General features: G+C 39.2%; 1 protein-coding gene across 1 annotated transcript; it reads left to right on the top strand.

Annotated features, from left to right (window-relative positions):
* Positions 1-7,253: 7,253 nt before the first annotated feature.
* LOC308262737 (small ribosomal subunit protein eS1-like) lies at positions 7,254-8,258 on the top strand (the record flags this gene model as incomplete). Its single annotated transcript, XM_080695374.1, has 2 exons — positions 7,254-7,802; positions 8,013-8,258. The coding sequence occupies 2 exons, from the start codon at positions 7,254-7,256 to the stop codon at positions 8,256-8,258; spliced, it is 795 nt and encodes a 264-aa protein (XP_080551500.1).
* Positions 8,259-14,006: the final 5,748 nt, after the last annotated feature.

Here is a 14,006-nt window from a genome sequence, read left to right as displayed (position 1 = left end):
CTGGGTTCCACCCCAGTGCCACACACACACACACACACACACACACACACACACACACACAAAGATTAACAGTTTCTCTGAACCTCTTTAATAAATGATTCACACATGTTTCCTATCCTGTTCATCCTCCCAAAGGAAGGATTAATTTATAAACCATAAGAGCATGACAAAAAGCTCATCTGGAATCTGGTTACCTTCACTGAGAAGAGGCCAGGCTCTCCCGTTTGGAGGACTCTTTTGAAAGACTCCATCTATCTTGCTATAACTGTGGACCTCAATGGCATGGGAATATGCAAAACCGGGTAACTACTGGGATACAGATTCCAAGGCCTGAGGATCCACTGCAGTGACCTTGCTTACACAAAAAGCTTTACGACTTGCTTTCTACACAAAAATGTTTCCTCCCTAGTTAAAAAATTAAGGCAAAAGATAAGAGGTTAACAAATTCCATCTTAAAGTAACTCTCCAAAGAAGTATCAGAAAATGATGAGCTATAGTTCAGATGGCTCCACGAGTGCTAAACTAGTCACTCCCCTGGTTTTTGAAAGACAGAAAAGACTAAGCTAAGAGAGTAAACTCTGTAAACAAGGGCTTTTATCAAATTTTGATTATGCTTCCTATAAAATCCTTCCTGCATTTACAGCCTGAACAGGATTTTGTTTCAAGATACTCACTCCGAATTCTTTTAGGGCCACCTTTGTAGGACCCAAGAATCAGCAGAAACGGGAAATGCCAATGGTTCAAGTTCAGTTTCCCTTCCCCCAGGGACCTTTGCTGCTTCCGCCACACCTCCCAGAATCCTCCTAAAAAGTCACACAGGGAAATGTAATTTAATCCCTATGCCTGCTGAAGTTAACTATGGTTGTCAAAAGCCTCTTTGCCACACTTCCCAGAATCCCTTTGAAGATGCACTCTGGGAACTGTAGTTCACCTCCTGCAAAGTTAATCATAACCAATTAAAAGCATGATCTTTTAAGATTTTAAGACCAAGAGAACTACTGTGTCTTTGGAAAAAGCAGAGTGGCATTATATCTATTTTCTAATAACAAAATAAAGTTATTAAATCTATTTTCAGAGACAGAATGCAAAGACTGGGAGTGGGGCATAGGGGTTAGGTGTCAGATAACTAACTTTTCTGTGTCTCTAATTCTGTCTTCCCACTTTAAAGCTAGCTCTAACATTTCATGAAATTCTGCCACTTTAAAAGGACAGGACTGTATCTAGGGATGTCTGAGCTTTGGGTAGAATGTATCCCTTTATCAATCATGGGACAAGTACTCCATCTGACTCAAAGCAATCCCCCAACAAAGCCATTTTTGTGCTTCCTTGCTGTCTTCTAACTACTAAAATTGCTTGCTTATATAGAAGAGAAATTTGGAGTCCATTCATTTCACATACATTTAATGAGCATTCAGTGTGCCTGGGATTATTAAAGGTACAGGATACATAAACATCTCTGTTCTTCTACACATCTATAGAAGAAAAACAATCTTCTTTATTATAGAAGGAAATAAACCCAAGTAAACAAGTAAGTATACAGCTTGCCAGATGATCAAAAGGGCTAGGGAGACAAGTGAAGCAAATTAAGAGGAGGGAAAATTTTATTATTTTATAAGGGTCAGCCTCATTGTGAAGGCAACACATGAGCAAAGACTTTGAAGGAGGAAGCCACATCAGTATTTATGAGAAGATCACTGTGGACAGAACAAAATGAGCATATACAAAGGCACTGGGATGGGAAAGTGCCTGGCAGTTGGAGAAAAGGCTAGACCAGAGCATGGTATCAGATATGAGGTCAAAAGTAGCTGTGCCATATATCACATACGGCCTCCCAAGTCTAAAAATCTGACAAAACCTTTGAAATGCTTTTGACTTTTACTTGGAGAGGGATAGAATATCACTCAGGGCTTGTGAAGGAGAGCGAGATGACTTACATTTTAAAAGAATCACTGTGTGTGGAAGGAGGACTGTAGAGGATAAGGATTATTAAATTCCGAAAGTCACTGTTGATGTGTGACTAGATGGCAGAGGAAGGAAAAGCAGATGTGGTGAGTTGACTAGCCATTTAGACCTATTCCATTAGACAGGAAATGAAGCCTTTAACCAGTTTGGCTCATTATCCTTAAGGACGGCACAGAAATGTTGAGAAAAACAAGATATAAAATAAATTAGTTCCAAAGAGATGAGGAGCTTAGAAAAATATTGGGCTATAATCATTTTTAAAATATCTATCAATTGCCGGGCGTGGTGGCGCACGCTTGTAATCCCAGCATTTGGGAGGCTGAGACCGGAGGATCGCAGTTCATGGACAGCCTCAGCTACTTAGGCTCTTTGCAACTCAGTGAGACCCGGTTTTAAAATAAAGAATAAAAAATAGGGCAGGAGGTGTAGCTCGGAGGTTGAATGCCCCTGGGTTCCATCCCCAGACCTGCAAAAAAAAAAAAAATCTATCAATTAAGTGTTAAGTGCTATAATAATGAAAAGAGCCGAGACTGAGCATTTACTGTGTATCAGGCACAATGTGTTTCATATATTTATCATTAATCTTTACATCCATTGAGATATATATTTTTACTTTATAAATCAGAAAAGAGGCTTATCAAATAATTTGTCCATATATATATATATATATATATATATATATATATATATTCAGAAGAGGAGTTGGAATTTTTGGTGTGTGTGATACTGGGAATTGAAGTCAGGGGCATTCTACCTCTGAACTACATTCCTGTGCTATTTTATTCTTTATTTTGACACAGGGTTTCACTAAGTTGCTAAGGCTGGCCATGAACCTGCAATCCTCCTGTTTCAGCCTCCCAAATACTGGGATTACAAGCATGAGGCTGGAAATTTAATCCCTAATGCTAGATAGAAACTGTGATTTCAATTACCATAATGTTATATAGACCTGGATTATATCTCTAACTGGGTGTAAACCAGGGAAACTGAACATAAATACTGAAAAATATTGGAATGATAAAAAGAACCCCATGTTCACAGATTGGAAGACTTAATTCTGTTAAAATGGCAATATTCTCCAAACTGATCTTTAGATTCAATGACTGACATTCCCCCCAAAATCTTAGCTGGATTTTTTTACAAAGCAACAAAAGAAAAATTAGGACTTCATCAAAATTAGAAAACTTTTGCATAAAAATAGTACCATCAAGAATGTCAAAAAACAAAGGTGGATATAGTGGAACAGGCCTATAATCCCAGTACTTGGGAAGCTGAGCCAGTTCCAAGCCAGCCTGGGCAATTTAGCAAGACCCTGTCTCAAAAATAAATAAATAAAAAGGACTGGAGGTACATCTCAGTAATAAGGTACCCTGGGTTAGATCCCCTGTACTAGATAAAAATAATAATAATAAAAAATGTGAAAAGATAATCCATTTAATAAGAAAAATGACTGCATGTCCTGTATCTGATAAGGAACTTCTACCCAAAATACATCTAGAACATTTACAATATTTAGTAATATGATAAACAGCTCATTTTTTATTTTATTTTTTGTATGGTACTGAGGATGGAGCCCAGGAGCCTTCTACCTCTGGGATACACCCCAGACCTATTTTATATTTTACTTGGAAACAGAGTCTCACTAAGTTGCTGAGAGCCTCATTAAGTTGCTGACACTGGCTTCAAACTTGCGATCCTCCTGTCTTAGCCTTCCAAGTACTGAGATTACAAGTGTGTGCCACCACACCTGGCTCAACTCCAGTTTTAAAAATGAGCAAAGGATCTGAATAAGTGTTTTTCAAAATAATATATGAAAGTAAAAAACAAGACCATGAAAAATAGGTTTAACATCAATAGTCATTAGGGAAGTGCAAATTAAAAATCACAAGATAAGATTTCATACCACTAAGATGACTACAATAGGACTTCCGGGAAGATGGCAACCGAGAAAAGCGGGGCTTAAGAGCCCCGCTAACAACTAATCTCCATTACCACAAAATCAGCGCCTTTCATAGCCAGAAAACACCATCACCAGAGAAACAAAAAAATCACCAGGCTCCAGAGAGAAAGCGGACTGAGAACAGAGCTCAGAGCCACAGAGAAGATACACCGGCCTCACGCCCGAGGCTGCGGCAGCAGCACCATATTGCCGGTGGCAGTGGCGACTTCACCGGACGGCTACAGCAAGCCGAGGTGAGCTGCTGCGGAACAGCCAGGCGGGATTTCTCGCCTCAGGTAAAATCTAAAGCTCCCAGTGGCTGAGCTCTGCACACGCTGCAGGGATTCAGAGTGGAAATCAAAACCAAGAAGAAATACGCCAGCCTGACGGCCGAGGGCGTAACAGCAGCGCCATATTGCCACCGGCGGCAGCAGCAGAGAATTCACCGAATCCAGTACAGCTACATCTGCGTACTCAAGAACAGTGAGTCAAATTGCGGGCCACAGAGGAGAAATCCCAGTACTGTACTCCCTGGGACTTGACCCAGTGGGGGAGGGGCGGTGGCAGAGATATCACACCATAGGAGAACGTGCAACCTGGCACCCCCCACAGTCTAAAGCAGCCTCTATTGACTCTCTGGGTCGGAGACTCTGTGATACAACCCAGTAAAGGAGTAGTGGGGTCTGAGATACTAAAGACTTGAGATCCAGAACACCTTAAGTGAAGTCATAGTGACCCAAGGGAAGAACCCAGAGAAGGCACAAACTTCCGAAATCATGGGAAAGAGGAATAATACTGGAGCAATGAATGCCCACAACCCCACAACATCAGAACCCGATAAAACAGAAAATCAGAGATTTCTAGAAGATCAAATCAGGAAAATAACTGTAGAAATAATAGAGGTGCTTCGAAAAGAACTCAGAGAGAGCCAAAAAGAGATAAAGGATGCAATTAATGAAGTAAAGGCCTCAATTCAAAGCACAAACAACCGATTAGAACACATGGAGAACAGAATCTCGCTCTTAGAAGATGATCATTCCAAAAATGAACGCATAGTTTCTAATCTAGGAAAAAATATCCGACAGCAGGAATCTGATATTGAAGAAATATGGGCCCATTTTAAGAGAGCTAACCTAAGAATAATTGGAATAGAGGAGGGAAAAGAAGGTGAAACCAAAGGTATCAACAATCTCTTCAAGGAAGTAATAGCAGAAAAATTTCCAAACATAGAACAAGAGGTTGATACACAGGTCCAGGAAACTTATAGAACTCCCTTTAGACAGGATCGGAGAAGAGGATCCCCACGCCACATAATTGTCAAAATGACCAATGTGGAAGCCAAGCAGAGAATCTTAAAGGCAACAAAAACAAAGGGCCAACTGACATTCAGAGGCAAACCAATTAGAATCACTCCAGACTTCCCAAACCAAGTCATGAGAGCCAGAAGGGCTTGGAGTAACATATTCCAAACTCTGAAAGAAAACAACTTCCAGCCAAAAATTTCCTACCCAGCAAAACTTTCTATCAAATTAGATGGGGAAATAAGAAGCTTCCATGACATACAGAAACTGAAGGAATTTTTGTCTTCAAAACCAGCACTAGAGAAAATACTCAAAGAGATTAACTACAAAGAAGAAATAGGTAACACACACCAGAACCAGAGAAACAAGAGTTTCCATCCAACAGACAACTAAGATTGGTTATCTGTGGAGATTCATTATTTATGTTAGTCTTTTACCTATCTCTAAATGGTATTGTTTGCCTTTATTGTTGTTAATTTTTAGGATTTCTAGTTGGAATATTAATATACCTTCAGATATAGCATTTGGAAATATTTTATCCCATTCTATTAGTAACTGTTAACTCTGTTTACATTGTCTTTGGATATACAATTTTTTTTTATTTTTTAGGGAGTTTGTATACTCTTCTGTTGCCTGTGCCATTGAAATCATATCCAAGAAATCACTGCCAATTTCAATGTTGTGAGGTTTTATGACCCAGATTTTCTCCTAAAAGTTTATAGTCTTAAGATTTATATTTAGGCCTTTTATCTATTTTGAGTTAATATTTGTATATGGGATTAGGTAAGGGTCCAACTTTATTCTTTTCCATGTAATTATTATGTTTCAACAATATTTAGTTAAAAGATTATTATTTCCACCACCAAATGTTCGTGGAAACCTTGTCAAAAATAACTTGACAATATAGGGAAGAATTTAGCTCTAGGCTTTTATTTAACTCCAATGGTTTATATATCTGCCTTTAGAATAGTACTACACTGTTTCAATTATTGTAGCTTTATATGGTTTGAAATCAGAAAATATATATCTTCTAGCTTTGTTCTTTTTCAAGATCGTTTTGGGTATCTAGAGTCCATTTTCCATATTAGGATAGATTTTTTTTTCTGAGAAATAAATATATAAACATATGATAGTTTCACCTAAAAACAATAGAAAAAAAATATTCTCTGGTAAGAAAGAAAGTAAAAAGAAATATTGAAATGTTATCTTTAAGTCATCAAAAGCTTGGTATCAGACAAATGAAACTGTTATGTGAGATTGTCATTTTTAATTTTGGATAAATTGCTATAATACTAGATGTCAACCACTAAGCCAAGCATGGGAGGGAGAGATGGGGAGAGAATGGGGTGAGGATCGGGCGGGGGCTGACTGGGCGATGTGTGCATGTATGTCTACAAAAATTTGTATCCCACTATGATGTATGAATACAATGCACCAAAAAAATTAATTAATTAATTAATTAAAAAAAAGATGACTACAATAAACAAGGCAAAAAATGGCAAGATGTGGGAAAATCAGAATCCTCATACATAGGTGGTTGAATTGTAAATGGTATAGCCACTTTGGAAAACAGCTCAGCAGTCACTCAAAATGTTAAGCTTAAGATACCATATGACCCAACAATTGTATTCCTGGTTAAATACTCAAGAGAACTGAAATATGTCCACACAAAAACTTGTACATGAATTTTCATAGCAGTATTATTGAAATAGCCAAAAAAGTAGAAATAACCCAAATATCCACTGACTGATAAGTGGATAAGTAAGATGACAGGCAAATCTAGAGAGAAAGAAAGTAGATTAGTGGTTGCATAAAGATGGGGTAATTATATTAAATATACCCAGAGATAAAATCACATTCATATGAAATGTTCAGAATGTGGAAATTTAGGAGTCAAAAGGTAGATTAGCAGTTTCCTTGGGAGGTTGGGAGAAGAATTTAAAGACAATTGGGAGTGACTGATAATGAGAATAGAGTTATGATTTTGTGGGGTTATTTACTTATTTTGGGGTGGTAAAAATGTCCTACCTTTTGGCTCTCCCAGCGGCACCATGGCAGTCAGCAAGAACAAGCGCCTTACTAAAGGCGGCAAGAAGGGAGCCAAGAAGAAAGTGGTTGATCCATTTTCTAAGAAAGACTGGTATGATGTGAAAGCCCCGGCCATGTTCAATATAAGAAATATTGGGAAAACACTAGTCACGAGGACTCAAGGAACTAAAATTGCATCTGATGGTCTCAAGGGTCATGTGTTTGAAGTGAGCCTTGCTGATCTGCAGAATGATGAAGTCGCATTTAGGAAATTCAAGCTAATCACTGAGGACGTTCAGGGTAAAAACTGCCTGACTAACTTCCATGGCATGGGTCTTACACGGGACAAGATGTGTTCCATGGTCAAAAAATGGCAGACCATGATTGAAGCTCATGTTGATGTGAAGAGTACCGATGGTTATTTGCTGCGTCTCTTCTGTGTTGGTTTTACTAAAAAACGCAACAATCAGATATGGAAGACCTCTTATGTTCAGCACCAACAGGTCCGCCAAATCCGGAAAAAGATGATGGAAATCATGACCCAGGAGGTGCAGACAAATGACTTAAAAGAAGTAGTCAGCCGGGCGTGGTGGCGCACGCTTGTAATCCCCACGCCTGGGAGGCAGAGACAGGAGGATCGCGCACGTTTGAAGCCAGCCGCTCGCACTGGTTTAGGAGACCCTGTTTCCAAATAAAAATGTAAAAATAGGTCTGGGAGTGTAGCCCAGAGGTAGAAGGGCTTCCAGGAACCCCAGTACCACCACACACACACAAAAAAAGAAGTAGTCAATAAGTTGATTCCAGATAGCTTTGGGAAGGACATAGAAAAGGCTTGCCAGTCTATTTATCCTCTTCATGATGTCTTTGTTAGAAAAGCAAAAATGCTGAAGAAACCCAAGTTTGAATTGGGAAAACTAATGGAGCTTCATGGTGAAGGTAGCAGTTCTGGAAAAGCTACTGGGGATGAGACAGGCACTAAAGTCAAGCGAGCTGATGGATATGAACCACCAGTTCAAGAATCTGTTTAATGCCGGGCGTGGTGGCACACGCTTGTAATCCCTGCGCTTGGGAGGCTGAGACAGGAGGATCACACGGGTTCAAAGCCAGCCTCAGCTACTTAGTGAGGCTTTCAGCAACCTAGTGAGACCCTGTTTCCAAATAAAATACATAAAAAAGGTCTGGGAGTATAGCCCGGAGGTAGAAAGCCTCTGGGTTCCACCCCCAGTACCACCAAAAAAAAAAAAAAAAAAAAAAAAAACCAATCTGTTTAAAAGTCCAGATTTTTAATAGAGACAAATAAAAGGTCCTAATTGTGGGGAAAAAAAAGTCCTAAAATTGGTTGTGCTAATTGTGCAATTCTGTGACTCTAATAAAGATTATTTAATTGCACACTTTAAATGGTTAAATTAGAGCCAGGTGTAGTGGCGCATGCTTATAATCCCAGCACTTGAGGAGGCTGAGACAGGAAAATCACACAGGTTCGAAGCCAGCCTCAGCTACTTAGTGAGGCTCTCAGCAACTCAGTGAGACCCTGTTTCCAAATAAAATATAAAAAATACATCTGGGAGTGTAGCTCAAAGGTAGAAAGCCCCTGAGTTCCATTCCTGGTACCACTAATTTATTTGTTTATTTATTTATTTGTTTGTTTGTTTATAAATAGTTATAAATAAATAGTTAAATTGAAGCCTGGCATGGTGGCATGCTTGTAATCCTTATACATGGGATAAGGATTGCAGGTTCTTGGCTAGCCTCAGTTACTTAGTGAAGCTCTCCACAACTTAATGAGACCCTGTTTCAAAATAAAGAATAAAAAATAGGGCTGGGAGTATAGTTTGGAGGTCGAATACCCCTGGGTTTCATCCACAGTACTGTGAATGAATATATATATATATATAATTTTTGCAGTATTGAGAACCCAGGAACATTCTACCTCCCAGCCACAAACCACAAGCCACACTGGCCACAAACCTGTGATTCTCCTGTCTTGGCCTCCCAAGTACTGGAATTACAAGCATGTGCCACCATGCCAGGCTCTAAAACTATGATATTAACATCTATAATCTTTATAGATTTTTAATTGAGATAAAAGTTGTCTTTCCTCAGACATCTTTACCTTCAGAGCAATAGGATTTCTTAGACACACTTTCTTGTGTGTGGTATTGGGGATTAAACCCAAGAACATACTAAGCGTGTGCTCTCCCATGCACTACACCCCAGTCCTGAACACTTTTACGGGTACAAATTGAACCTCAAGTCACTGAATCCAAGTCTAGCCTTTTGGTGGTGAAAGAGAAGTAACAGTGTACTTAAAGACCTGTCCTCTTTCATTAGTTGGACAGATCTTATTGAAAGCTATTATGTGCTAGGCATTGTGCTAGAACTGAAGATATTATGGTGAATAATGGTCTCTGCTTCAGAAAGCTAGTTATGCACCTATGTGTTTATGGTGAGTGTGTGTGCATAAATGATTGAGCATGGGTGTATGTGAGGCAACAACTCATTTACTCAGCTTCTGAACAATTGCAGGAATGGATGTCAGAAAGTATAGCAAGCAAACTTGGAGAGAAACTGGAAGCTTATTCAGTAAGTGGGCTTGTAGTCAGATATTGTTTTACTTCATGTGGAACAACAAACAGACCTTAGCAAACAGGAGTGGGAAATAGTTTACCTATGGGCCCCTCAAACACATGGCACTGGGAAAGCGCCCTGTCCACTTGCAAAGTCAATGATGCCATAAATACTGGGCAGTCCTTATGCTTCTTTCAAAAGCAAATTAGAAATTATTTCCATCCTCATGATCTTCCCAAACCTGGAGCAATGCTTAACACACAGCAGTGAATAGAACCAAGACTGGTAGCCAAGATAAAAAAAAAAAAAAAAAAAAACCAATTGAGGCATACTAAGGTCAAAATTAATTTGATTACATAATTTTGTTAATATAAAGTACGTGATATGGCTATCTGATGAAGACATTTCAGCATAAAAATTAAAGCAATTCACTCGGGGACATTGTACCATTGTGTGTGTGTGTGTGTGTGTGTGTGTGTGTGTGTGTGTTAATGGAGATTGAATCCAGGGGTGTACTACCTCTAAGCTATACCCCCAGCCCTTTTTTATTTTTTGAAACAGGGTCTCACTAAATTACTGCATGCTGGCCTCAAACTTGAGATCCTTCTGTCTCAGCTTCCCAAAAACTGGAATTACAGACATGCACCATGACCCGATTTCTACCTATATCCTCCCCCCCCCCCCGATACTGTGGATGGAACCCAGGGGCATTCTACCTCCAAGCTACACTTCCAGCCCTATTTTTTAGTGCTTTTATTTTTGAAACAGGGTCTCACTGAGTTGTGAAGTGCCTCGCTAAGTAGATGAGGCTGTCCACAAACCGCAATCCTCCAGTCTCCGCCCCCCAAATGCTGGGATTACAAGCGTTGTGCCACCAGGCCTGGCCTCTACCTATATTCTTAATAGTGGACCAGGACCAAAATTCATTGATTCTACTAGTGCTCCTTCCAAACCAAGAGTTGCTCTTCCCACAAAATACGGAGTGAACTCCAGATCCTAAACTCTAAGCTGAGATTTCTGGCATTCTTACCGGGTGTGTTGTGTGTTGGACCTCTTGACAAGTTCATTTGGGTGGAAGAATGCACGGACTGGCCAAGCTCTATAAATCTTCTAGTCAGCCAAGTCAATTCTATTTGTTTATAAAAAGAAGCATTCTTCTCAAATGTAACTTCATGTTTTAGTAAAATATTTTACAATTTGTAAATATTTTTTACACATGACAGATAGCTGTTGGCTATTCCCCTTCAAACTATATGTGATGGTTAGTCTGGACTGTCAACTTGGTGGGACTGAGATGCCTAGGATTAGCAGGCTTTGGGGTGCTGATGAGAAGATTTGCATTCGGAACAGCAAACTGAGGGGCAAGTCCTGCCCTGAATGTGGGCAGCACTGTCCAATAAGCCGGAAGCCCAGACGAGACAAAAGGCCAAAGGAGGAAGCAAACACAGTCCTTCCTGAGCAGGTGCACCTGCAGCTGCTCTCCCCTGACGATACTGGGCTCTAGCTTCACTCTCCAATGTGGACTCTCCTCAATGATCTCCATGAAGCTTCCAGGCCTTTCTCTCTTGGACTGGGACTGCATCATTGGTCCACAGGATTCTGAGACTCCAGCTTCTTAGACTAGGAAGCAGCTGTTTCCCCTGGCTCTGGTGTGCAAGTGGCCACTTGGACTACAGATCTGAATGAGTCAGCCAATTTAATAAATCCCCTTTTCTTCTCTCTCTCTCTCTCTCTCTCTCTCTCTCTCTCTCTCTCTCTCTCTGGGTCTGGGGATGGAACCCAGGGGAATTCAAGCTCTGAGCTACACCCCCTGCCCTATTTTTTTTATTCTTTATTTTGAAACAGGGTCTCACTAAGTTGCAGACGGCCTCACTATAAGTCGCTGAAGCTGTCCATAAACCGCGATCCTCCAGTCTCAGCCTCCCAAATGCTGGGATTACAAGTGTGCACCACCATGCCCGGCCCCCTTTTCTAACATACATATACTGCTGGTCAAATTTATATGTGATACGTTTTCTAAGGAAAGTACCACAAAATGGAAGAGCAGCAATGTAGTCTGCTACATCAAATTAATAAGTGACCATGCCTATTCACCAATATATTTCTAATAGCTGACACAACTGTAGGTACTCAGTAAATATTTGTTTAATGCATGAATAAGTGAGTAGTTAAGATAGTCTTTTTTTTTTTAATCATAGTAGTTACTCCGTAAAAGTTAATGCTCTCCTGACACCAGTTTCTCTTTGTAAAGGAGGTACATATCCTTCAGGAATTAAAAATTTTGTTCAAAATAAGACAACAGTTGAGATCTGAATTGGAGTTCTTTTCTAAAATGGCTCTTAATACTAGTGTTAGTAGCTGGGTATAAGTCTGTATTCCTAGCTACTCAGAAGGCGGAGGCTCCCAACTAACATGCTAGCCTACATCAGGTCCTTAACAAGTCATTAAAACATTTATTGATTTCTTTTTGCTTTGCTGAAGTTCTAAGTTGTGTGTGCCGTTTCCCCTTGAAACTCAAGTTAGTTGGGTGTCTTGTGACCTCAGTTGTCTGATATACTCAAAAATGTATTATTTTGTAGATATAAAGGACAGAAGTAATACTTTGCCATTTACTACACCCTAAGCAGAAGTAGAAGTTACACCTCAACTGAGCAATTTTGAGACTCTTGAGAGCTGCAGGAGGTGGAAAATAAAAACTAGGTAGGTAATACACAGTGTCTGCTCCAGATACAAAATATAATCTGTACAATTCCGGTAAAACATTTTGTAAAGGAATGAAAAGTTCAACTTTGCTTAGGTAGTATATAGGTTAAGACAGACTAGGTGAATACTGAAGTTATAAACAACCCCATTTTAGTGGCTTAATATATTAGAAGTTTATATTTCACTCAAGCTACAGGTTCAGTGTAGATTGTCAAGGCAATGGAGAGTTAGGGCTCTGTTCACTGTAGGAACTCAGAGACCAGAACAGATGAAGGCTTCATCTTAATAAGGGCTTCTGTGATCACAACAGTGAGGAGAGGATACGGTAAAACACATTTTGACTCTCAAATTTACCACTTTTTTTTTCTGGCCAAGTTAATTTGCCACAACAAACTTCAGAGAAGATGGAGAGAAGCAGATCTTTTTGCCTATGAGGAGAAAAGCTCTAGAAAATTTGGTGAATAATGCTAGTGACTACTACAAGGAAGTAGCCTTGTGATGCCAGTCAACAAGAGAAAGATACGGCCAGTCAATGTGCTGTTGATTCAAGTCAAGCAGAGTTAGATCCAAAGAAATCATAGATTAATTTTAAGCTATAACTATGTGTAGGAGAATGTCAGAATTTTAGCCTTTAGATAAAATCTGTGTCATACTGGCAAACTTCTTGAGTGCACTTGATCCTTGTGAAGGCCTCTGTCATTTCCAACCCAGTAAGATTCAAAATTGTGGTCCTCAGCTTCTCTACAGATTAACCTCATGTTTTTCAACTTTCTTATGCCAGTAGTTAATATCACAATTCTGCCAGTTTCTCAAAGCTAGAAATCCTGATGCAATTCTTATGTGACTAAGAGGTCCTGCTTTATCAGCTTAAGGACATAATATGAGGTTGTATAGCTTTTGATAGTAAAATTAATAGATTACATTTGCATCAAGCTACCAAGTTTGTGGTCTTTTTATTTTTTATTTTTTTTTTATTTTTTTTTTTAATTTTATTTTATTGGTGCACTGTATTTATACATCATAGTGGGATACAAACTTTTGTAGACATACATGCACACATCGCCCAGTCAGCCCCCACCCAATCCCCACCCCATTCTCTCCCCATCCCTCCCCATGCTTGGCTTATTGGTTGACATCTAGTATTATAGCAATTTATCCAAAATTAAAAATGATAATCTCACATAACAGTTTCATTTGTCTGATACCATGCTTTTGATGACTTAAAGATAACATTTCAATATTTCTTTTTGCTTTCTTTCTTACCAGAGAATATTTTTTTCTTTTTTTTAGGTGAAACTATCATATATTTATTTTTCAGAAAAAAATCTATCCTGATATGGAATATGGACTCTAGATACCCAAAACAATCTCAAAGCAAAAACAAAGCTAGAAGATGTATATTTTCTGATTTCAAACCATATAAAGCTACAATAATTGAAACAGTGTAGTACTGTTCTAAAGGCAGATATATAGACCATTGGAGTTAAATACAAGCCTAGAGCTAA

Source organism: Muscardinus avellanarius (assembly GCF_963383645.1).
Source record: "Muscardinus avellanarius genome assembly, chromosome: 4".
In the NCBI taxonomy this organism is placed as follows: domain Eukaryota; kingdom Metazoa; phylum Chordata; class Mammalia; order Rodentia; family Gliridae; genus Muscardinus; species Muscardinus avellanarius.
This window is presented reverse-complemented; position numbering and strand designations above follow the sequence as displayed.